The sequence below is a fragment of the Rhizophagus irregularis genome, chromosome 15 (genome assembly GCF_026210795.1).
Source record: "Rhizophagus irregularis chromosome 15, complete sequence".
NCBI classification, from domain to species: Eukaryota; Fungi; Glomeromycota; class Glomeromycetes; order Glomerales; family Glomeraceae; genus Rhizophagus; species Rhizophagus irregularis.
Window position 1 is genome coordinate 141,082 of NC_089443.1, and position 24,215 is coordinate 165,296.

A 24,215-nucleotide genomic window follows, 5' to 3' on the forward strand; every position below is an offset into this window, starting at 1 on the left:
TAATGAAGATATGCTTCCAGAGCAAGAAGAAAGAAATATTGAAAAAGAAAGAAGAGAAAATGAGAAGAAAGAGATGGAGAGGAGAGATAAAGAGAGAAGAAAGAAAGAAAGAAGAGAAAAAGAAAGAAGAGAAAAAGAGAGAGAAAAAGAGAAGAGAGAGGGATAGGAGAGAGCAAGATAAAGAACAAGAAGAAAATGAAAATGATGAAAGCGGTAAAACATAAAATCTGAACATAATTAATGAATATAATTTTATTCTCATTTAATATTACTTCTAGAGAGTGAAGAAGAAATTCCGGTTCAGTTTGGCGCAATGACCAATCAATTGCAAATTTGCAATTGGTTGGTCTTACATCCAAGTGTACTACATCTGGCAAACAAAATGCTTGATGCCTCGACGAAGCAGCCATCAACAAATTTGCCACTAACCACCTCGACTTCGTCATCATCTGACAACGTAAAGTCCATTTCTTATTTTGGTTGTTACATTCTTACCAATTAAGAACAATCGTTATTACACAGCAGAATTACTGATGTATTATGTATTATTGATATTATTACTATTTAGGATAATTATCGTCTTATTGACGAAGAAATGAAATGCCTTTTTTTGCGAACTAGAAATCCGCCTGATCATGCGTTTGATAAAATAACACAAAAAATTTTTGGGCATGATGCTTATCAAAGCGTGGCGAAGTCAATTAACGAACGATATCGTAAATCATTTTCCGACTATCGATATCAATTGAAAAATGTACTTTCAACATTAGTAAAAGAATTTCGACAAATTGTAGAAAGGTGATCGATACGTTCATATCGTTATGTTGTTTTTACTACAATGATTTAATGATTTAAACTTTTTTTCTATTAAAGTGAATATACGGAAAGTTCAGATCCTACCGACGAGGAAGTAAACAACTTCATATCACGTGAGGTGGTTTTAAAGAGAATCTTAAGCCGATACGTTTCAGCCATCGATTTTACAAAATTATCGGAAACTTCACTAGATAAATTAATAGAATTCTCCAGAAAATGCTTCAAAATAGTCTGGGTTGAAACTGAAAGCGCAAATATCAAAGAAAAGGTTAAGGAGTTAGATGTTATTACAGAAGATCTAGAAATTCCTTCCTGTAGCGGAAGAAACATTGCTAGCTCTTTAAAACTCCATCTTTTTTCATAAATACAGTACATATCACATAAAAGACCGTAATAACATTGATATGTTTTTTATTCCTTTATTATATTAAAGATTACAATATATCATATTGTTTTAAAAGTTTATAGAATGTGACTTCACAAGTTAATAAGTTAATGTCGTAATAACTTCACTAACACAATTTGACGCTAAAATATAACTATTAATCTGTTATTTATGTCATTCTCTAAAAATTATTTTTTTATCGTAACCTTGACCTTATAATCATCAATTATCATAACTGTAATCGTTTTCTCATTTAATTTTTGATAAAAAAAAAATTAACAATCTCTTAACGCAGTAACAATTAACATGTATATATACATACATAACAGGTCTTACAGTGATCGTACAAACCTTATTAGGGAATAGCACAATCAATAATCCAGTAATTTAGTAATAAAGAGTAATCAATAAATATCCCTTAAACAGATAATCGCATGTGGTAGAGTAGTTTGAGATAGGAAATCCGCATCGCAGCGGGTCTCTGGTTCGATTACTATGTATACCTTATGGCGATTATTATCGTAGAGTTCTAGCGGGCGAAAATTTCCCCATATCCTCCTGATAGGCGAAAATTTCCCAGTTAAACCTTTACAAATATTTTTTTTTATTATTTACTGGCAAATAAAACATATTTTACACGATATATTATTAATACGAATTTGATTATTTTATGTATTTATTTCAATATTACAAAAATTTCTTTTATTAAAAAAAAATGAGAATAGTTCAAAATGGTTTCAAAAAAAAAAAAATAATGAACTACTAGATTTCTTTTACTAAAAAATGAGAACAATTCATTAATTATAAAAATAAAAATCATTAAAAATTGCACAATACCTAAAAAATTACTAACTTGATTATGTTTAATAAAGTACTCATCCATGCTTTTAAAAGATGTCGGTGACAATTGTGATGATGATGATGATGATGGTGGCTGTGGTGGAGATGACAGAGACGATGTTGATTGTGCTAAATAACTCTTTAATTCAAGCTTATATATCTCTTCTTCCTGACTTGAGATTTGATTTGAAAAAATATCGATCCACTTCAATAGATTTGCGTTTTCACGCTCAGTTTTGTCTAGCTTGGAAATCACTTGTTCACCGGCTGTCTCAACAGCTTTTTGGAAATCCTGGAGCTGTATCTGGAGATCAGATATTTCAATTTCTTTTTGTTTAAATTTTTTATATTGTCGTTTTTTTTGTCTACGCCAGGCCGTTTTCCTAGAATGTAATGATGGTTTTCCCATTATTAATGAAAAGAAAATTACCTTTTTTTTTTATCGAAAAAAGATGTTATTTATTATTGGGATTCAACAATTTTGGAAATTATCCAATTGTACTGTCGTCAAAATTAGTTTAGTACAACGTAAAGATCTCGTGTATAATTCCTGTTTCAGTAACTACAGTAGTTCAGAGTTTTTTCCCGAAGGGAAAAAACCATCCCATAAATTATACCCAGGAGCGTGTGACTTATGGCCACTGTATTATCACGTGTATGATTATTATTATTTAAAGACTACATAAAAATTTGATAAATCCATAGAAGCCGCAATATTATATCTCGAAGAGCTTGGAAAATCACAAGTAACTGTGAAAAGGCTTCCGTAAAATGAGAAAAATTTGTCGTGCGCATCTTATAAATTCTCAATACAATAAAACCCAAAGATGATGAGATTTTAAGTGCGCTCTCATTCTCCTCCGTTAGTATTTTCCTTAATTTGTCGATTCTTTAGATTTACATTTGGCTTAATCTTCTCTTTACTATTTTTATATTTAATGTACCTTTCTACTAATTTCTTCCAAAGGACATTACGCAAATTATTATAAATTTGTAACACGTCAGCGTATCCTTAAAAAGAATTCATCGATCCACACAATTCAGGCAGCATTACCCAAGTTCAAATGGCACGTTTGCTTTTTGAGTCATACAAATCACTACCGAAGTGGATTAGAAAGATAATTTTCGGCGAATTGAAGCCATTATTTAGGAACGATGTACTTGGAACGATTCGTCAAATCAAATTTTGAAAAATGATCAAATTTCCAGATATTTTAATGGTAACGATAATCCAGCTTCAACAAGCTTTTTTCAATATCATCCCTAATAAATAAAATGTTAGCGTTTTTATGATATTAGGTAGTACTATAATAAAAAAATTATCTTTTATCACATTTTATTTACATTGGAGTGAAGAAGCGCAATTATGCAAGACGGGTCACAATTTTTTTTTATGATGTAAACGGTCGAATATCAAGCACGGAAAGATGATAAAATTCAACCACCAAATGTAATTATTAAATATTAAGAACGAACAAATTAATCGTGGATTGGCGTAGATGGATAAATAATTAGCCGAAAAGGATAAACATTTAGGAAGAGTAATGATCTACATGATGTAATATTTATTGAATGATTGACAAGGAACCAATAGGATAAATAGAGTCGATCAATTGCGGCTTAGCAATCTTTAACAATAAGAACGATAAGAAAGAATAATTATAAGCCACAAAAGATAGATTATAAGCAAAACACATAAAGCGAATTAAAAGAACATATAAAATAATGTCAGAAAGATTAAAGAACACAAAATAATGTAAAAGATAATATAAAAAAATAGTATAAAGATGGAACGTAAAAGATAATATATTAAAAAGAATATATATAAAAAGATAGCATATTAAAAGATAGCGTATTTAAAATATAGATAGTATATTAGAAAGATAGTTCAAAGATAATATGTAAAAAGAACATAAAAGATAGTATATAGATAGAATAGAAAGTAGCATAAAAATTGTATATATAGAGAGCGGAATTCAAGGTAATTCCTTAGTTCTCATCCACAGAACTCAATAAAAATATAAGTTTTATTTTTTAATTATTTGTTAGTAAAGTTTAATGTTAATTAAAGGTAATAGGTTCGCCCTAAACTTTAATTAATGTTCGCTTAATTAATTTTAATTAAACAAATGGAAATTTTAAGATGAATTAAATATAAGTTTTGAAAAGTAATAATTCGTAGCGAGAGCTATCGAAGTTTGAAATTAAAGGTAAAAGTGGATATAATTTGGGGAAAATTTAGAGAAGTAAATTTTATTTTATGTCGTCCAACGTTTTATATTACTAACGCTATTTATGTCGTGAACCAAGAATGTTGTTGTATGTTGTTCGTTGTTTATGTTGTTTGATAATTATGCTGTTCGTTTATTTGTTCGTTCGTTCGTTTACTCGTTTGTTCGACCATGGGAATGCCCGTTCGATGTGGCAACTCTGTAAATTGATGACAGAGGGAATTGGGGGATCTCAATGATAATAATAATATAATAAACTTATAATATACTATAATATAAAATAAAAAAAAAATATGCTATAAATTGTTCAGTTAAACATCATGATAGTTTCTATTTTTTCGTATAAGTATTATACTTAAATTATTGATTTCCGATCATGTGTTCCAACATTCAGTTGCTAATATCAAAATAATATTTTGATGATCTTAAAAAATTTTGTTAAAAAGACGATATACTTATTTTGGTCATGTAGAAAATAATCAAAATTATATAACGATTGTTACCATCATAAAAAGTTATTGTGGCGAAGCAAAATTATAATTATACTGTTTATTTCCACCTCCTGAATTTTCTACTAACATAGTAATTTCATCTGAAGGATTCATGTGTTAAAATCCATTTCAGTTTGTTGATCCATTTTATCTTTCCCCTTTTCCCAAAATTTAATTTTTCGTTCTCACTACTAAGCATATTTAGTATTCATGTCATATTAAGGTAAGTTGCGCTCTCTGTGTTTATGAGAGAGTTTAACTTTAGATGCTTGAGAGGGTTCAAGGAACCCGTAGTGTTATTAGGAAACCGATATCAATACAATTTTTTTTTGCAAAAAAGTTTTTTTGCTAATAGGTGTATAACCACGATATGGAATTTTATTCGATCACAAAGAAAAAAAAGAAAAATTGAAAAAAGATTCTACTCGATCATGATTTAATTACAATATCCGTAATCATATGATGAGATTAATTTCGAAAAAAAGAAAAGTCTAATTATTGACTCAATCTAATCTATTTAATTTCGAAAAAGAAAAAAAAAAATTCTTATTTCCATTGTTCTTATTGTACCGTATGATTTTTTTAAGGAAAAAAAGTAATATAATCACGATATGAAAAAATTACTTGTTCATGATTTAATCACAATATCCATCATTATATTAAATAATTAATCAGATTTTTTTTCCCTTAAAAAAATCTGTATTACACGATGTAATAGATCAATGGCAAAAAATAATTTTTATTTTCGAAATTAACCATATTTTTACTCGATCATGATGTGGTAAGATTAAAATTATTTAAATAAAAAAAAAAATTGAAAAAATTTTTGATCCACATTTTTTAACTCATAGAAACCATTATCAAAAAATGTCTTCTCAAGATCGTAATAAGCCTGTACAAGAAAAAGAAAGTCATAGACGGAGCTCTCTTATTAAGCATTAAGAACCTTCGCAACCGCCTTCGCAATCGCCTTCGCAATCGCAATCTCAACCTCAATGGTCACAACAATATTTACCTCCATATCCCTATCAACGTTTTTCGTCACGGCAACATTCTCCATACCCCTTGTATCCGCATCATTCCTCAGTACAACAACAGTCTCCATACCCCTCGTCACAACAACAGTCTCCATACCCCTTTCCATATCCTTCGTATTCCTCACAATACTTGCAGCATCCTTCAACACAATTACTTTCTGATGAAGAAATTGGTCTGTATTATTTAATAATATTCGGTATTTGAAGAAATCTTCAATAACAGAACAATAACTTGTAACGTTATTTCTATCATATAGATAATTTACTCGCTACACTATTTCTACAAATCGAGGACATCATGTCCAGAGCCGTTAATCCTGTTTATGTCCGACAATCTATTGCAGAACGCTTTGCCATGACGCTCTCTGAACATTTACATGATCAAATCGAGCAGATGATCCACAGAGGCAAGCGTTACGCTAGCGAAGAACGAAGCCGCACTTCCTCATCTTCTACACCTGTTATGACCCCAACTCTCACACGGACGGATTCAATGTAACAAATATGACTTTTTCATATTTATAATCTTATAATCTTCATATTAACATAATGTTTTTTAAAATTAGGGATACCTTGGAAGAAATTCCTCTTATAACTCAAAGTAGTACTAGTACTTCTTCTCTTGGTATTGCTATACCTTCTGTTACATCTTCAACTCTCCCTCGGATGAATCCAATGTAACAAATATATTTTTTTCATATTTATCATCTTGTAATCTTCATATAACAATGTTTTCTTTAAAAATTAGGGATGACATGGAAGAAGAACTCTTAAGCTCAGGCTTACAGCTGCCAAAAATCTATCTCGAGAATCGAAGATATCCAACATCGATTCGCCCTCATGCAAATTCTCCTGAAAAGTTCACAGATCGTGATGCAAATATATCATATAACCAAAAGAGAATTTCTAATATTATATCGATGCAAAACTCTATCCCAAAGTGGTTAAGAATAATAGTGATTAACGAATTAAAATCATTATTCCTAAGAACAAGAAACTTAGATAAAAGCAACAATAATCAAATTATAGAAGATTTCTTAGCGTCATTGTTACCAACTTTTATGAACGATCATCCTGACATATTACATATTGTAGCAAAAAGTTTTCGTAAAACCTGGTCGTACTGGAGAAATACATTATGGGATAACATCAAGCTTAGATACGAAACTTATCAAAAACGTAAAGAAAAAGACGAAAGTCTTGATTTCAAACCGTACTTAAAAGGTCGTCATATTGAAGAAATATTCAACCTTTGGTTGAAATTTTCGGACAAGCCGATATCTCAAGAAAACGAAAATTCGCTTAAAAATTTAATTCTTTTTGGATTCCACTGTTTAGAAATTTATAACAGTGATGCACGTGAGCGTTTTTTTACTCACACCGGAAACCTTTATACGGTTAATAATATTTTTAACAATTTATCTGGATATAATATTGGTTCTTTGATTGATTTATCAAAGTATGAAATTGAAAATAATGATGATGATGATTCAAATTCCAGCTCTGAGGATGAACCAAAGCCGAAATCAAAGAAATCTACTAAAAAGCGAAAAAAATAATATATATTATGTAGATTTTTTTCAATTTAAATTTTTAGCGTAGAAAAGTAAAGTGTCTGGTCGTGTGTTGAAGTTTGAGAGGTTCGTATGTAAATTTATAAAACACGTGTCTAGATGTGCTGTTAATCCCACAATATGTCTAAAAAATCCCTTTTATGAAGAAAGTGCTGTGCAAATTTTTCTTTTTTTTTTAAAAAAAAAAAATTCTATGTAAAAAACCATCATTTTAAAAACCAGGTCAAATGATTATAATTATCATTGTTACTACAACAATAATTTTTTTCTTTGTATCTATATATATATATATATATATATATTTTCACTTTCACAATCTAAAAGAAGACGGGTAGATAGTATATTCTTTATCATTTTTATTTCTATTGTATAACATTATTGCCAAAATAAAACTTCAAATTTGCAACCAAAATTAACGAACATTCATTCACATTCTTTAACTGAATCGAACACGGCGATATCATTTAGATTTTTTTTGGTACAATTATGAAACATCACGGCGATATCATTTAGATAATTTTTTTACAATTACAAACCGATATCACGAAGATATCATGCAGTGTTTTTTTAAAATAAATCAAATCATTTTTATTAGTATATTGGATTTTATAATACAATAATAAAATATTAAATTGAGTTAATCGTGAAGGTTATTTTTAAAAACAGCAACAGCAACATCAACATCAACTTCACCAACAACATCTACAACAACATCATCAGCAATATCAACGGCAACAACAATCCATTTATAAACCTCAATCACAATATTATCCTGAATTTGGACGTAATTACAGACCATTTCGATTGCAATATCCTTATGAGGATGAACAACTACCTCGTTTACAATATTGCCCAGGTGTCCACATTTTGAAGAGAAGACAGACAACAATCTCAATCAACCAGACAAGCAGAAATCATTAATTTGGAAGAGGAGCAATGACGCAGCACATGAAAAATTTTTCTCGTTTAATGGAAGCCTCTACACAGTTAACTGTGATTTTCCAAGTACTTCTGGTTATAATGTCGCGACATCGATAAATTTATCAAAATACGACGTGATCTTTCAATATGCACTTCCGATGTTGATTCTGACATCACTGATCCATCAAATTACTGACTTCCATATTGAACAATTTTTTTTTATATTTTCTGCAATATGAATTTAACATTATCACCATATCAATTTGGCATTCAAGATGATATTCAGAGGGCATGTGATTGTGATTCCGTATCGTTTCCGGTGTTACCTGGATTTTTTCACTGATCGTGATACCAGAGATATAAGCTGTAGATGTATCCGACTCCATAGACCAGCTCAAGAATACCAAGTCATCGAAGGAAAGGGAAATGGATGCTTTCTTGGATAAGGCGCATAAGAAAAAGCATCAGTGATGAAATGAGAGAAGAGAAGCTTCAGCATGAATCATCTACTCAGATATTTCTAACTCGCAGAACCGTTGCCTCTTTCTTTTTAGGATGTTCCTTTTCCATACATGATTCCCATTCTTTGATTTCTACTTTGCTTCTTCCTCGGAGATCGGTTGAGACAGAACTGAAATAATCAATGTAGAGCGAGTTTGATAAAAATCAAATTGTAGAACAAGGGCTAATACGTGAATTGTCTTCATCCATACCGCCTGAAGATACCGAAACTATCTTGTTTCTAACTTTGGCTTAGTTCAAATCACTCGCTCTCTATTCGTGTTTATATTAAAGTAAGTTGTTCTCTGTTTATAGGAGAGGTTAATTATTAATTATACGACTTAAAATGTTTGAGAAGGTTCAAGGAAAAGATAACTCGTAGTGTTATGATATCAATGCAAACAACTTTTTTTGCAGAAAAAGTTTTTTTCGGTAATAGGTATAACCACGATATAGAATTTTTAAAAAAAAGAAAAAAATTGAAAAAAAGATTAATTTTTACTCGATAATCACAATGTCCGTCATTATATTAATCAAATTTTTTTCCTTAGAAAATCTATTGAGATCAATGGTAAAAAAGAAACTTATTTTCGAAATTAATCGTAACAATGTGAGAAAAATATTAATTTTACTTGGCCATGATTTAATCACAATATCCATCATTATATTAATCATATTTTTTTTTCCTTAAAAAAATCTGTATCATATGATGTAATAAGATCAATGGCAAAAAGAATTTTTTTTCTTTTCGTAATTAGCCATATTAATCATAGATATAATTACGATGCAAGAAAAAGATTAATTTTTTTCGATCATGATGTGGTAAGATCAACGCAAAAAAAAGGGGATAAAAAAAATTTTTTTTTTTATTCAATTAATTATTTCTTTTTTTTTTTTATATTTAGATATTTGTTTTTTTTTTGACTTGCATTTTTTAACTATCATTAAAATGTCTTCTCAAGATTTTGATAAAGAACAAGGAATTTGTAAAAAAGGCTCGCTTATTAAACATTGGCAGCCATCGCAACCGCAATATCAACAACCTCAGTCTCAACAACCGCAACAATCTCAACCCTAAACTCTATTTCAGTGGCCGCGACAACCTCAACAATTTCAACAATCTCAACCTCAACAATTTCAATGGCCGCAACCACCTCAATCTCAATCTCAATGGCCTCAACAACCTCAACAATCTCAACCTCAACAATCTCAACCTCAACAATTTCAATGGCCGCAACCACCTCAATCTCAATGGCCTCAACAACCTCAACAACCTCAACAATCTCAACCTCAACAATTTCAATGGCCGCAACCACCTCAATCTCAATGGCCTCAACAACTTCAACAATCTCAACCTCAACAATTTCAATGGCCGCAACCACCTCAATCTCAATGGCCTCAACAACCTCAACAACCCCAACAACCTCTATCTCAATAGGCTCGACAACCTCAACAACCTCTACCTCAATGGTCTCAACAACCTCAACGACCTCAACAAAATCAGCAACGTCAATGGCCACATCATGAATATCAATGGTCGCAATCACCTTCTCAACCTCAATTACCACCTCAACCAATCGATGAAGAAAAAATAGGTGACCTATGATTGAAATTCATTATTCTTTCTTTTTGTGATATGAATAGTTCACTTACCTTGATATTTAATAATTGTAGACAAAATGCTGAAAGAGGAGTTCTTGAGGATTGAGGAGATAATAAATATATCTTCAGATCCCTATAAAACTAAGAAGAAAATAGCGGATGAATTCGGCCTAATTTTACCCGAGTATGTCAATTTTATGACCGAGAAATACAGGAAAAGTCAAAGTCCCATATCAACAATAACATCACTGGAATCTTCCCCGGTGACTTCACCACATTCTCCGCTACGTTCTCCGCCTTTGAAGAATCGCGCTCCAATGTAAATATATATATAGTAAATCTGTAAGATTTATAATTCACATGTTCTGAGCCCATTTATTTTTATTATAGGGATAATTTCGAACGACAACTCATAAATAACAATTTGGAGTTACCGTCTCAATATTTTACTAAAGAACGTCATTACCCCAGAAGTCCTTTCCCAAGACCCGACGCAAATGTTCTAGATAAATATACGGAACCTAAAACTAGTCGCGAATATAGTCAAAAACAGATGAGTGAAATATTAGAAAATAATTATAGTTCTCTCCCAAAATGGGTCTTAGATATCATTTACGTTGAATTAAGAGCATTATTCCTTCGTACTCGGCACCTTGACCATTCTACTAGAAATTTAATGATAGAAGATATAATTAGTAAATTATTTCCACATTTTGCTAAGAAGAAAGAAAACAAACAAAAAATTGGTTTTATGTGCAAACGTTTTCAAAAAGTTTTTGATGGATGGAGGAGCAAATTATGGTCGAATATAGTTTTCGCATATCAGAATAGTTGCACTAACGATAATATTTCCCAGTTAAAATCCAAAGTTTCAGTTTCAACTATATTTCGTCAGTGGTTGACATGTGTTTCAAATGAACTATCAGAAGAAATGGAAAAAGCGCTCCAAAATGTTATTATTTACGGGATTAGTTGTTTAAGTGAGGAGGTGGATGATGACAAGACAGCTCGTCGCAACTTTTTTATGGCAAATACAGATTTATACACAATAAATTTGGACTTTGCTTGTACTGATAAAATAGATGTTACAAGATCAATGGAGCTGTCTCATTATTACATAAGTGCTGCAAGGTCATTTCCCGAAGATGATGACGAAAAGGATGATGATGATGAAAGAGAGCAAAGAAAGCATAAAAAAAAGGAACTAAGAAGATTGCAAATTAAGGAGGCTAGTGAGAAGCGTTATTATAAATTTTATATAATATATTTTTATTATATATCATTTTACATTTTTATCACGTCCTTTATTTTTATATTTCTCCAAATGGAGAGGACATTGTAGCTGGAGCTGGTGGTGACGATAATACTTTAAGGTTCTGGAAGATTTTTAATACTCTAAGAACAAAAGGGATAGAAAATAAATATTCGTGGAAACTTGTTGGTCTTATAATGTTATAGCATTTGGTTGTTGGCTTTGATTTTTTTTATTCGATCAATAGTTTATAGTAAATATTTAGCATAGAGGAGCTATAATTTAGTAATTATACTTAACATTTACATTATTAATACTTTTATTATTAACACTTTTAATCATAAATAAAGTTCATATCAATAATTTTGCTTAATATATAATTTATTCTTTGCTGGAATGTATTGAATTGTGTCCGAATAGTAAACATATCATGCAAATAATCGTCTACCGATCGTGGATCAATTTACCGATAAATCGTCACGAATTATTATTAAAGTCGTTCTGATTTTTAACCATGTCGATAAAACTTAGTAAATGTATTGAATAGAATAATGTCTCTAATACATTTCAAATACTGTATATTAAAATATACATTCGTAAATAAAATGAGACTACTTTTACTGGACAAGGCAATTTTTTCAAGATATCGTATGATACTTTTATGATATCATAAATGTACTTAAAATTCGAATTTTAATATGGTTGTAAAGACATTTTACATAATAAAAAATCATTTTGAAAACCACGTTAGAACCCCATTTCCGATGCTTACCAGAACATCATAAAATATGTCATCCTGACAATGTATTTAAAACCATTTTATGATAATTTTCACAATTTTGTAAAGATTGCATTGACAGAACATGATTAATATATTTTAAAATGCCAATAAATTATTTTATTATACGGCTAAATAATAATACATAAACTACTAGTATAATTTACAAAATAGAAAAATTCCGTCAAAGCAATCATGAAAACCTGCTTAAAAAAAAAGAAACGAACTGTTAGTAATAGTACATTAAAAAAAAAAAGATTTTAAAAAAAAAATGTTATAAAATACCCACCGAAATCTACACCCCTGAGCTCCAGCAGTTGAAATCCTATGCTTTGAACCTGTCTAAAAAAAAGAACAAGTGTTAGTACATTTCGTTAAAGTAGTAATTAAAAAAACTCTTCTCTTACCAAATTCTCAATATCTAAAATCATATGGAAAATACATCAAAGTATATCAAAAAAAATATATTTTTTCTTTCAAAATTGACCACCATACTAATCATACTCAATCATGATGTGGTAAGATCAATGCAAAAATAAGGAATGAAAGAATTGATTTATAAAAAATGAGAAGAAAAAAAAATTTTTTGACTCACATTTTAACCTGTAGAATCATCATCAAACAAGTTTTAAAAATGTCTTCTTAATATCGTAATAAACCTATACAAGAACAAGAAATTTGTAAAAAGAATTCTCTTATTAAAATTTGGAAGCCTTTGCAACCGCAACTCTGTGGCGGCGACATACGGAAGTAGTCAAAGTCCCATATTAGTATATTTTTATGTAATCTTCATTGCTTAATCGTTTAAAATATCAGAATTTTATTTTAATAATATGGCAGCACGTTATACATATAAAAGTTGTAAAGTTTAATATTTGCGGTATTGCAGATGAGTTGCGATACCACAAATGAGTTGCGGCAATGAAGTGACGATATCAAATCAATATCGTAAATGCATCTTTTTTTATCCCCTGAATTACCAATATCGTAACGATATCATGACTATACCAATCAGATATTTTTTTTAAATAAATGTTGTCACGATATCTCGGCGATAAATTGTGGGATGAAGTGACGATATCAAATCAATATCGTAAATGCATCTTTTTTTATCCTGAATTACCAATATCGTAACGATATCAAGACTATACCAATCAGATATTTTTTTAAATAAATATTGTCACGATATCTCGGCGATAAATTGTGGGATGAAGTGACGATATCAAATCAATATCGCATCCTTTTTTTTGAAATTACCAACATCGTAATGATATCAAGGCTGTGCCGATTTGATATTCTTTTGAATAGATATCGTCACGATATTTTCGCGATAAATTATGGTGATGAAGTAACGATATCAAATCAACATTATAACAATATCATCACAGAAATTGATACCATTATGACATGAAATTTATATCGTACCTGTATCAATTCAACATCGCTCATATTTTCAAGGTTTCTGTAAAGTATTGTTATACAGGCAAAAATTGGCAAAAAAATATACGCTTTTTCACTATTGGTATACATAGAAATATACAAAAAAAATAAAAATTATTATTATTAAATATTACTTTTTAAGTAACAAAATTATAGATAATAGGAGGGCAATTATTATTACAAAGTTTTGTATCTATAGCTTTAAAAGTAAGTTCAGGATGATAAGAATAAATTTTTAGCATAGAAGATATGACCTTAATTATAATTGTCTGGGGTCCTATTGTTAGTATATATTATATAAATTTAGAAACATCAGCCACAATTTCAAATCACGTAAATCAGTCATGTCCAGTAATATTATATTATTCAAAAAAAGTAAATAATCATGAGACTATCATGCCATCTCTTTTATAATCAGTAACTATAGAAACAATATTTATGTTGATTATGATATAATTTTTATATTCTGACTATAGTAACATACTATAACTAGAAAATTTATATAAAAGGCCTTTCCATCCACAAATTTTTTTAAAAAAAATTCTCTCTTCCTCTCTCCACAGCTGAGTAGCCAAAAAGACTATCAGTTTTTCTTTCTCTTCAGCGAAGTAAACAAAAAAAAGCTATTCTTTATTTTATTTCCACTTTATATTTCCTATTTATTTTTAGCAATGACTTAAATATAAACCAAAGAAACAAAGCTTTTTTTGCAGAAGTAAACATAACCTAAGCAAAGAGAGTGGATTGGAAGCGTAGGTTCGTGTATATGTAGGTGGTGGTGTTTTAACTTCATTTTTTTTCATCTTCTTTTTTTAGGTCTATCTTCTCTCCGTCAAGTCTTCTCTTTATTAGGCCTTCTTTTAGGTCCCTTTCTTTACGTCTTCCTTTAGGTATGTGAGTTGAAAGTGTGGATTGGAAATGTGGATTTGTGTGTTGTGTTTTAACTTTGTTTTTTTTCATTTTTTTTTTATTAGACATATCTTCTCTTTGCCAAGATTTTCTCTTTATTAGGTTTTCTCTTAGATCCCTATTTTTACGTCTTCCTTTAAGTATGTAGGTTGAAAGAGTGGAGGTGCACATATTTTCTTAGAGAAGTTCTTAAAAAAAGTGCGTATCAAGTATTAAAAACGCGAAATTTTTTTTTTTTTGATGTTTATACTTTGTATTTGTTATCTGATCTCTTATCATTGGATTGTATTTATTCTTTTTTTATTTATCAGTTACAGCACTATTTTGTATTGAAATACTGGACAACAGATGAAAGTTCTCTAAATGGAGCATTACTGATTTTCTAGAGAGTGTAAATGGTTCAAGAGACTTTAAAAGAGATGTGTATTTTTTTATTTGCAAAGTGGGTAACTTCCTAAGTCAAAATTAGAACAGATAACTCATTTGAGTTGGGGAGTTCACAAAATTTACTTAGGAGGGTACTGGATTTGTTTGTTTGGGTTGAGTAAGGGTGAGCAAAGTGGGTAATTCCTATAAAATTACCTGCTTTTTCTTTTTTATATTATTTTTATTTTTATTTTTTTATTCCCTTTTTTTCTTTTTTTTTTATTTTTTTTTATTTCTCTTGTTCACTTGATAACCAACTCAAGTAGATAAAATCCTACTTTGTTATTAGTAAAGTCTACTAATTTTAAAAGGAGGAATTAGCTATGTCTTTTTTACTATTGATAAAGTCTGCTAATTCTGGAAAAGAAATTGGCTATGTCTTCTTTATCATTAAATAAAAATTTAGCACACTATTAATAATTTTTTTCTTTCTCATAATAGGTAAATGCTCACTGGTAAAATGCTCACTGGTAGAATGAAAAAATTTCTTAAAGAAGTTTTTGAAAAAGAGTGCATATTAAATATTAAAAATGTGAATTTTTTTTTTGATATTTATACTTTATATTTGTTATCTGGTGGTGTTTAACTTCTTTTTTTTCATCATCTATTTTTTAGGTTTATCTTCTCTCTGTCAAGATCTTCTCTTTATTAGGTCTTCTCTTAGGTCCCTTTCTTTGCATCTTCCTTTAGGTATGTGAGTTGAGAGTACGGTGGGGTATGATTGTTATTTGTTGATATAACAGATAATACAATGCGTCATATATTTGACACGTAATGATGACAGTTCATAATCTTTGACTCGTCTAGTTTTTGAATCAAATCATTTTCGTCTTCATTTAATAATAAAAAGTTAAATGAATTCATAATGGATAATTATAATATTTAAATATCGTGGAACAGCAAGGCTTTGCAGATTTAAAATGGTTTAGCTTAATAACTTGTTTTCTAGTTCAAACGATTCCGATGGATATCTGGATAAATGGATACCTTAAGTATAGTGAATCTGTTGCTATATACACAGTGAAATTCGATATAATGGAACCATTCGTTCCATTGGTAAAATTTGTCAAAAATCCGTTATATTGAAAAATCCTTTATATTGAGGGTAAATTAATTATAGATTATGATATTCCGTTCCAGACTCCAATTCTGATATATCAAGACTTTACTCACTGTGTATACTGTAAAATTGAAATAAAATTTTTTGTTTTAAATATTTATTCGTAACCGTATATTACAATTTATTAAACATTTAAACGGATAACGAATTCAAATTCTAATTAAAAAAAAAAAATCTACCATTTCACATACACGAAAAGAGTTTATGTTTTCAGACAAATTAAATGATTGCCATTGTTTTATTATTGTACAGAGATAATTTGCAAAATATACTAAAATTACAAAATGTTGATAAATATAACGTGATAAACGGATAATGGACCCAAACTAAACAAAAAAATCTACCAACGTACGCGAAAAAAGAATTTTTATTTGATTATACAAAAATAATTTTGCAAAATAATAAATATAACTAAAATTACACAATTTTTAAATATACTGTACGTGATATATAATATAGGAAGGGTTCTTCAGTCACTTCAAATATAAACTTCTAATATTTTTAAATCGATTATTGTGTACAAAATCTTTGTTTTCTTTGTTCTTATCTTTATCCATATGATCCAAATAAAAAAAATATTTTACAGGTAAATGAGAATTTTCTTTAAAATTATTTGAATTCTCTATGAAAATAAAATTTAAAAAACCAACTCCAAATTTGATACCTTTAGGTGAATCGTAACGGAAAATTAATGTCACACAGTTTATGTATAATAACAAGTAAAATTTCGTGAAATAAGCACTTATTGGAAATATCCATAATTCTGTAACAATTATACCATGTAGAATAGACCAAATAATAAAACGAGTAATTGTTTCGATAAGTTTTTTGTTTTTACTTTCATCCTCCTCATCTTCCTTATTTTCCATATTATCCATATTCACCTCATTCTTTATGTTCTCCTTATCCTTCTCATTCTCCACATTCTCCACATCCTCCACATCCTCCATATTCACCTCATCCTTCTTATTCTCCTTATCCTTCTCATCCTCCTCCTTACGATAAACAATCAATGATTGTACAATTGAATAGAATATTGCCACAAAACATGGAAAGACTACCCAGATATAATATTTGTAGTCAATCTTAGTTGAATGCCTTTTCGGAAAAAATTTGTACATGAATACCAGGTTAAAAATAATTAAAATAATTTGAGACATTGTTAATAAAAATAGTATACGATGTATCCAAACTTTCCATATTATTTTTTCGTACACGTATTTTATATGTTTCACATCTTCCTCATGAGTTAAATTCTTTTGGTTTAACTTACCATGATTTAACCAAGCTCGAGTAGCGACAAAGTATATAATAAAAAAAGACAAATGGATCGTATAAAGAATACTAGGCCAAATGATATCATCACTTTTAATCCATAATAAAATTAAAGTTCCAATAAAAGGAGTACCAAGAAAGATAGCATCATCAAATATTCTTCTACCAATAGAATTGGTGTAATTCCAATTATCATCAAGAAAATTCGTAGTAAAAAGGAATATTGGTAACAAATTATATACAAAAGAGTCCAATATATCAGATTCAGAAGTATATTCAGTATTATCGGTCATAGTTAAAGAGTTAAAGAGTTAAAGAGTTGAAGAGTTGAAGAGTTGAAGAGTTGAAGAGTTGAAGAGTTGAAGAGCTGAATAATTGAAGAGTTGAAGAGTTGAAAAGTTGAAAAGTTGAAGGGAAAAATTGAAAAATAAGATTACAAAAAAAGGTTTTCAAGGAAAGAAAAAATATTTAAATTGGTTTTATGAGATGAGTTAGCATTTGGTATGAAAAAATTTACGTTAAAGTGATCAAAAAATGTATATAGATTATATGCGTTGGTGCTTCCATCATTATTGCATTATACAGAAAAAATATATAGGCCTTACATTTTAAATTTGAAACCTGAACTGGAATTCTTTATAGTTATAAATGTAGAGATTTACATGATTAACATAAAATTTAGTTAACTAATAAATTCATATAATTTATACTATTGTAGCACAACAATTTCGATATTCTTTATTTACCTTATTTATTATTATTAAAAAAAAAAATAAAAATGAATGGAAATTTTTATGCATAAAGATACATATAATGAATACCAAAACAAAAATTTTTGAAATGCATTATAAAAATGTTTAAGTAAAAAATCATGGTAATCAGTCTGTGGCACAGTTAAATATTTAATCAATCGGTGGCACAGTTAAATATGATTTTGTAACGAAAGACCATTAAATTATTTAAAAATATATAAGGAAATAAGCTTGCCCATAGTTAATGTTAATGGTTGATCAGTTTTAATTTTCAGCTAGTAGAATTAATGAAAATCCGGGTTTACACCGAGCTCGGACCACAATCTGGAAAATTTTTAAAATTTTTGAATATTTGCCAGCCCAGATCCAGATTCTTGGCTGGGATCCGCTTAAAATATATGTATATGATACGAGAAGGACTCCTAGCAAGTATCCCTGCAAAAAAATCCCTTACTATTACATCCTACCTATAAATTCAGTAATAGAGATGGTCTATTGTTCGCGAAGAATCATCTGTGGGAGAGGACATAATAATAAGTTCATTAAGTTGTCACTTATCGAAAGATCTGTTTGGCCATGTTGAAATTTTAGATTGGTGTTTCACACATATGAAAAAAGAGTAAATATTTTAACTTTATAATCCTGAATTAAATTTAATTTGGATCTTTGATGTTTACATGTTTACAATATCTTTCTTTTTGAATATCAACTACCATTTATTTAAAAAACCAATACCATTTATTTAAAACCCACTACCATTTATTTAAAAATACCATAAAGCTAATAGTTAGGACGTTTTTCAATTGCGGTTAACCGACCATCAATTAACTTGAGTTTCTATATTAAATGATACTTAATTAAATAATTTTATGCTTTATTATAGAAATAAATAAATCTTTCACTTACTTCATTGATTGAATCCGTTTGATCTTTAGTCATCTTGTAATTAATATATACCGAACCAGCTCCTACACCCGCAACGAAAGTACATCCGACAATTGTACCTAATTTAAAAAAATTATGTTATTTTAATAAAATTTTCATAAAACATTATTCTTTATTCCTCTTTTAAACAGGTCAAACCATAATTTACATGTACTGTATGTGATATCAAAAAAAAAAGTATGACTTACCGGCCGTTTTGGAAAAAATACTTTTTCCAATAGACTTTAGGGAGATATTTTTTAACGTAGAAAGCATGATGCGAAGTTTATTTATTTATTATTTTTTAAAAAAAGAAGAATTTGTTGTTTAAGCGAGAAAAAAAAGTGTAAAAAAAAAAAATTTTTTTTTTACTTATACTTGTTAAATGTCATAATGATTAATTAATTGCAATAATTAGGCTTTTTTTTTGCATGGGTAGATAAAATGGCTGGGTAGATGAAATTGTTAAAATTGAGATACTCCGGCAACCTGTATCTTTGGACGATTTACCGGTATGTTGTAATAATCGGAAAGACCGTTCTGCGCAAAAATAATAAAATAATACTGGCTTTGCGCAAAATAATAATAATAATAATAAATATACAACAAGATATAGTACAGTTTTAATAACTGATAATGAATTACATGTTAGTAATTATTGTACACTTTTCCATTTATCGATGATAATGAATTATAATATATTTTTAATAATTTAATAAGCGGTTATTTTTAAAAAAAAACGAAAATTCATGAAACGATATTCTGCATGTAATTTTTGAGGTCATCACTAATCATCTTGACATGTTGCAAATTAAAGGTTAATCATTATATCCGAGTGAAACCATTAATAATATCACACGATCAGCAATTACTACAACTTCTACAAGTACTTATTTGACATTTCACAATCACATGATAATCGACCTTAAAAATCGTTGATCACAGATCACATGGTAAAACAAAAGATTTAAGTTGCTTAGGTGCCTAGGGAAAACAATTAAACAATTGATGCTAAATACACTAATACACTAAAAGGTATCAAAAACGAATTTGTCATATCCCTATAGATGGAAGGGATATTCAAATAACAATCGAATTATCCGGTTGGATAATGCGCGTTTTCTAGAATTCCCAGGTACCCGAGTAATTTTAATTTTTGTACGACCTAACCGACGATTTTTATCAGATCTATCTCAAATAAAGTAAAGGATTGAAACATTTAATTTATAAAAGATGTATTATGATTTATTAAAAAGGAATCACTTAAAAAAATAGTTAGGCATACAAGAAGTAAATTTAGAGTTTTTTATAATGCAGTAAATTTTTTTTTTTCGAAATTTTACTCCCTTCGAGAGAGAATTTCCTTTTTACAAAGCTTTTAGATATATATGATGAATGGATTCTATTTTAAATTATACAATAATCTATTATTTTTGATAATAATAATTAATAATTAAAAAAAAAAAAGATTGTTCAAAATTTTGAAAAAAGTTTTGAAAGTTTTGAAAGGTTAAAAAAAAAAATTCAAAATATTTCAAATATTTTTTCTCATGTTAATAATTTATAAGCTTCTAAAGCAATTGCTTCGTGTACAATAGTAGTAACATGAAGATTATCCCAAAACAAGAAATCATCAGGATAATCACAAACATGAGTACCATAATGATTAATAGTTAAACATGGTACATTTGAATTTTGATTAGAAAATTTTTCAAAAACTTTTTCAATATCAATTACAAAAGTTTTAATTTTACCAAAATCAAATTTTAAAACGTCAAGTGCTTGTTTAAGTAACATATTATGATCATTAACAAGTTTTGATAAAAAAGCTCTTTCCGATTCATTTGATCTTGAAAATCCCGGAAAATCAGCAATATTTGGTAAAGTTGTAACCAATATATTAACAGCTCCAACTTCAATATATAATGTTTGTAAATTAGTTATAAATTGACCGATTACTTGTTCAGGACTAACTATTCCTGGACCATGTCTAATTGTATGAATATAATCATTACCAAAAGATGTAACCTTTTTAAATGAATACAAATTAATTAATTTGATCATCTTAAAAGAGAATAGTAATAATAATAATATTTATAATAATAATAATTACCACATATAAATTTTCATTTCCTTTATAACTTATTCCTTCTTCATGTGCTTCATTCACATAATCATTAACTTGTTGTCTAATCCCAGGAACTTCAATTTCATCATTAAATCCAGATGAACTAGGTACAGACAAAGAACTATAAAAATATAAATGAAATGTTTTTTAAGTTACCAAAATTTTTTTAAAAAAAATAAATAAAAAAATAAATTTACTTTATTGTTGCGCCGCCTGCAGCATAATTGACTGAATTCAAACCAAGTTTCTTTGATAAATATTCGACCCAAACTGGACCATTAGTAAATCTTCCTTCAAAATATGGAGGAGGGGGGAAGGAACCGTCTGATATTTTAAATACTCCATTCCCATTATCTTTTTTTTTTTATTAAAAATGAAATTTAATATAATGAAAGGGAAAATGTAAAAAAATATAAAAATATTTTCATTTTTTTACCGGAATAAGAGTCACCAAGTACAATCATGGAATCTAACTTTATTGCAAATATTGAATCTTCGAAAAATAATAGTATTATGAATAATATTGATAGGAAGAGACTGTATGATTTAATAATCGATTCCATTTTTTTTTAAAAAAAAAAATTTTTAAATCGTGAAAAATTAAAAAGAAAGTAAAAAGCTGAAAAAAATAAAAAAATAAAAATTGACCGACAGCGGTTAAAAGTTTTTAAGCATAAAGAATTATTGTATTATATTGGATGAATTTTATATCATACCACTCCTATTATAGTTATTCAATTAAATTTATACAACAAACATCTTGATACTTTAATGATGAACCATTATGCATCATGTAACTCCATATCTTGTTAAATAATAAGAGTAACGCTCAGCCACCATAGGACAAAAGTCTTGGCAAACAATTTTTTTTTAGATTCTATGAAAATTTTTTCTAAAACAAGTAAATTCATTTATTTATTACGTTAGAGGTTTTGGACCAGTTGCATATTATAAATCAATTTTCTATTTAGCGTAGATTGTAATTTGACATTCTTTCCTTTCCTTTTCATAACAGTTACCATGTTTTATGGATAAAGTTCAGAACGGAAATTAAGTTGATATATATATAGATTATTTATAGATATATACTGTATATATATATGATGATCATCTTAAATTATATTTATTATATTTTTAAATTTAAAAAAAATTATTTAATTAAAAAGGATTCAAAAAAAAATTTTAATACTTTTTTTTATTCTTTATAATTCATAAAATAATTATGAATGTGATTATTTATTAATATAAAATTATGACAGATGCATTATATGATAAAAAAAGTGATCAGCAACTGTGGCTTTCTTGATTTTATATGGTAACCCATCAAAATTCTTTCTAATTAGAAAAAAATTACTTCGGTAACAATTAAACAAAAAAAAAAAAAATATTTTTATTTTTCTCCTTGAATAGCAAGTTTTTCCGTGGTTTGATAACTAATCATGTGATTATTTTTACATAAGAAAATTAACGAATCCACAAAGTTCGTTAAAAAAGTTGTCAAAATAAAACGACAAAAAAAAAAATCATACGATAACTTGGGGATATAATATAATATATTATTATATATTATTATATTGTATTTTTGTATTTTATAATTGATATGCATGAATCATATAACGTAAATATCGTAAGATTTCAAAATTGGGATTATTGTGATTAGGTTATTGTTACAAATTTTTACAATTACAAAGTTCACGAGTAAATTTTGTACCTACATAAAAAAATTTTTTTTTCCGAAGTAACTAATTCAAATAAATTATTATTATTAGAATGAATTTTAAAAACGATTAAAATATTATGGTATATCTAATATATCAGATATAGTATCTAGGTATCTGGGTATCTAATATCTACCAACAATCTAAGTAAAAGAAAGAAAAACCTTTTTTTTAAAAAAAATATATATATATTTATATAATATATATAAAAAGAAATATACTTACTTGTACAGTATCCATTTACCTTTTTCTTTATTTCTCTTTTTCTTAACATTGTTGTTAATATTGTGCACGGTTCGGTTACATTCCAATCGGGAAGTTCGTGTAATAAATCTCATCTTTAAAACTTTATTGGGTGAATTGAATCACAAGATGAACACAAAATCCAAATTTGAATAAAAAATAGCCAAATATTTAATAAATATTTAATAAGTCATCTGATCATATGAATGATATTATTCAATTTCTTGTGTTTCATTAAAAATCAAATGAAATTATTGGTATTTATTTTTTTTTACCAAGAAATTCTGAAATGTTTTGATTGGCATCTTTCCAGTTACCCGTTAATCCTGTAATCTTTGTTAATATTGTAAATATTGTAATCCCTGTTAATCTTTGTAATCTTTGATTGAAGATCATCTAAATTATATTGATGCCGTAATATAAATACAAGTATACCTCAAAACCTCAAATATTTTTTTTACAATCCGTAATGTGAAATAATTCAAAACCATCTCTGAAACATATTATATGAATTTAGTGAATTTTAGTGAATCCTTTAAACATTTTTAATCCGTTTCAAAATTATATATAAATATTTTTTTACAAATTTAGTCACAATCTTATGATTTTGAAGGCGCAATTTGAAATTTTTAACAAATTAGTAATGGATCGAATGACATCAGTAGAATTAGCCCTTATTAATATTATAAATGGCCCGTCACTAATCCATAATATTTTAACATTGTTATTTTTTTAACATTAGAAAACTCGACCTAATAGTCCCAATCCTGATTTTCGCGTAACTCCGTGATAAACCTGATAAACCTGTTATACAAAAGTCTATCCCTTATTTTAATATTTTTTTACTTTTTT

The 24,215-nt window shown here is 28.2% G+C and overlaps 10 protein-coding genes across 10 annotated transcripts; 4 read left to right on the plus strand and 6 right to left on the minus strand.

Annotated features, from left to right (window-relative positions):
- Positions 1 to 2: 2 nt before the first annotated feature.
- Positions 3 to 1,180, plus strand: OCT59_006799 (uncharacterized protein; the record flags this gene model as incomplete). Its single annotated transcript, XM_066146578.1, has 4 exons — positions 3 to 213; positions 279 to 457; positions 569 to 798; positions 874 to 1,180. The coding sequence occupies 4 exons, from the start codon at positions 3 to 5 to the stop codon at positions 1,178 to 1,180; spliced, it is 927 nt and encodes a 308-aa protein (XP_065998305.1).
- A 794-nt stretch (positions 1,181 to 1,974) lies between these two features.
- Positions 1,975 to 2,450, minus strand: OCT59_006800 (uncharacterized protein; the record flags this gene model as incomplete). The annotated part of the gene is made up of 2 exons (XM_066146642.1): positions 1,975 to 1,977; positions 2,055 to 2,450. The coding sequence occupies 2 exons, from the start codon at positions 2,448 to 2,450 to the stop codon at positions 1,975 to 1,977; spliced, it is 399 nt and encodes a 132-aa protein (XP_065998306.1).
- A 3,180-nt stretch (positions 2,451 to 5,630) lies between these two features.
- OCT59_006801 (uncharacterized protein) lies at positions 5,631 to 7,359 on the plus strand (the record flags this gene model as incomplete). Its single annotated transcript, XM_066146696.1, has 5 exons — positions 5,631 to 5,646; positions 5,707 to 5,973; positions 6,058 to 6,295; positions 6,367 to 6,477; positions 6,549 to 7,359. The coding sequence occupies 5 exons, from the start codon at positions 5,631 to 5,633 to the stop codon at positions 7,357 to 7,359; spliced, it is 1,443 nt and encodes a 480-aa protein (XP_065998307.1).
- Positions 7,360 to 8,011: 652 nt separating this feature from the next.
- On the minus strand, positions 8,012 to 8,498 carry OCT59_006802 (uncharacterized protein; the record flags this gene model as incomplete). Its single annotated transcript, XM_066146750.1, has 2 exons — positions 8,012 to 8,205; positions 8,489 to 8,498. 2 exons carry the CDS (start codon positions 8,496 to 8,498, stop codon positions 8,012 to 8,014), a joined length of 204 nt encoding a protein of 67 aa, XP_065998308.1.
- Positions 8,499 to 9,364: 866 nt separating this feature from the next.
- Positions 9,365 to 10,234, plus strand: OCT59_006803 (uncharacterized protein; the record flags this gene model as incomplete). Its single annotated transcript, XM_066146821.1, has 2 exons — positions 9,365 to 9,367; positions 9,887 to 10,234. 2 exons carry the CDS (start codon positions 9,365 to 9,367, stop codon positions 10,232 to 10,234), a joined length of 351 nt encoding a protein of 116 aa, XP_065998309.1.
- Positions 10,235 to 10,475: 241 nt separating this feature from the next.
- OCT59_006804 (uncharacterized protein) lies at positions 10,476 to 11,856 on the plus strand (the record flags this gene model as incomplete). The annotated part of the gene is made up of 3 exons (XM_025332734.2): positions 10,476 to 10,717; positions 10,789 to 11,630; positions 11,741 to 11,856. 3 exons carry the CDS (start codon positions 10,476 to 10,478, stop codon positions 11,854 to 11,856), a joined length of 1,200 nt encoding a protein of 399 aa, XP_025167960.2.
- Positions 11,857 to 14,657: 2,801 nt separating this feature from the next.
- Positions 14,658 to 14,948, minus strand: OCT59_006805 (uncharacterized protein; the record flags this gene model as incomplete). Its single annotated transcript, XM_066146942.1, has 1 exon — positions 14,658 to 14,948. One exon carries the CDS (start codon positions 14,946 to 14,948, stop codon positions 14,658 to 14,660), a length of 291 nt encoding a protein of 96 aa, XP_065998310.1.
- A 1,848-nt stretch (positions 14,949 to 16,796) lies between these two features.
- On the minus strand, positions 16,797 to 17,891 carry OCT59_006806 (uncharacterized protein; the record flags this gene model as incomplete). Its single annotated transcript, XM_025321768.2, has 1 exon — positions 16,797 to 17,891. One exon carries the CDS (start codon positions 17,889 to 17,891, stop codon positions 16,797 to 16,799), a length of 1,095 nt encoding a protein of 364 aa, XP_025167961.2.
- A 1,239-nt stretch (positions 17,892 to 19,130) lies between these two features.
- OCT59_006807 (uncharacterized protein) lies at positions 19,131 to 19,550 on the minus strand (the record flags this gene model as incomplete). Its single annotated transcript, XM_025332735.2, has 3 exons — positions 19,131 to 19,187; positions 19,257 to 19,354; positions 19,484 to 19,550. The coding sequence occupies 3 exons, from the start codon at positions 19,548 to 19,550 to the stop codon at positions 19,131 to 19,133; spliced, it is 222 nt and encodes a 73-aa protein (XP_025167962.1).
- A 1,011-nt stretch (positions 19,551 to 20,561) lies between these two features.
- OCT59_006808 (uncharacterized protein) lies at positions 20,562 to 21,965 on the minus strand (the record flags this gene model as incomplete). Its single annotated transcript, XM_025328138.2, has 4 exons — positions 20,562 to 21,302; positions 21,388 to 21,523; positions 21,600 to 21,756; positions 21,839 to 21,965. 4 exons carry the CDS (start codon positions 21,963 to 21,965, stop codon positions 20,823 to 20,825), a joined length of 900 nt encoding a protein of 299 aa, XP_025167963.2. The 3' UTR covers positions 20,562 to 20,822.
- Positions 21,966 to 24,215: the final 2,250 nt, after the last annotated feature.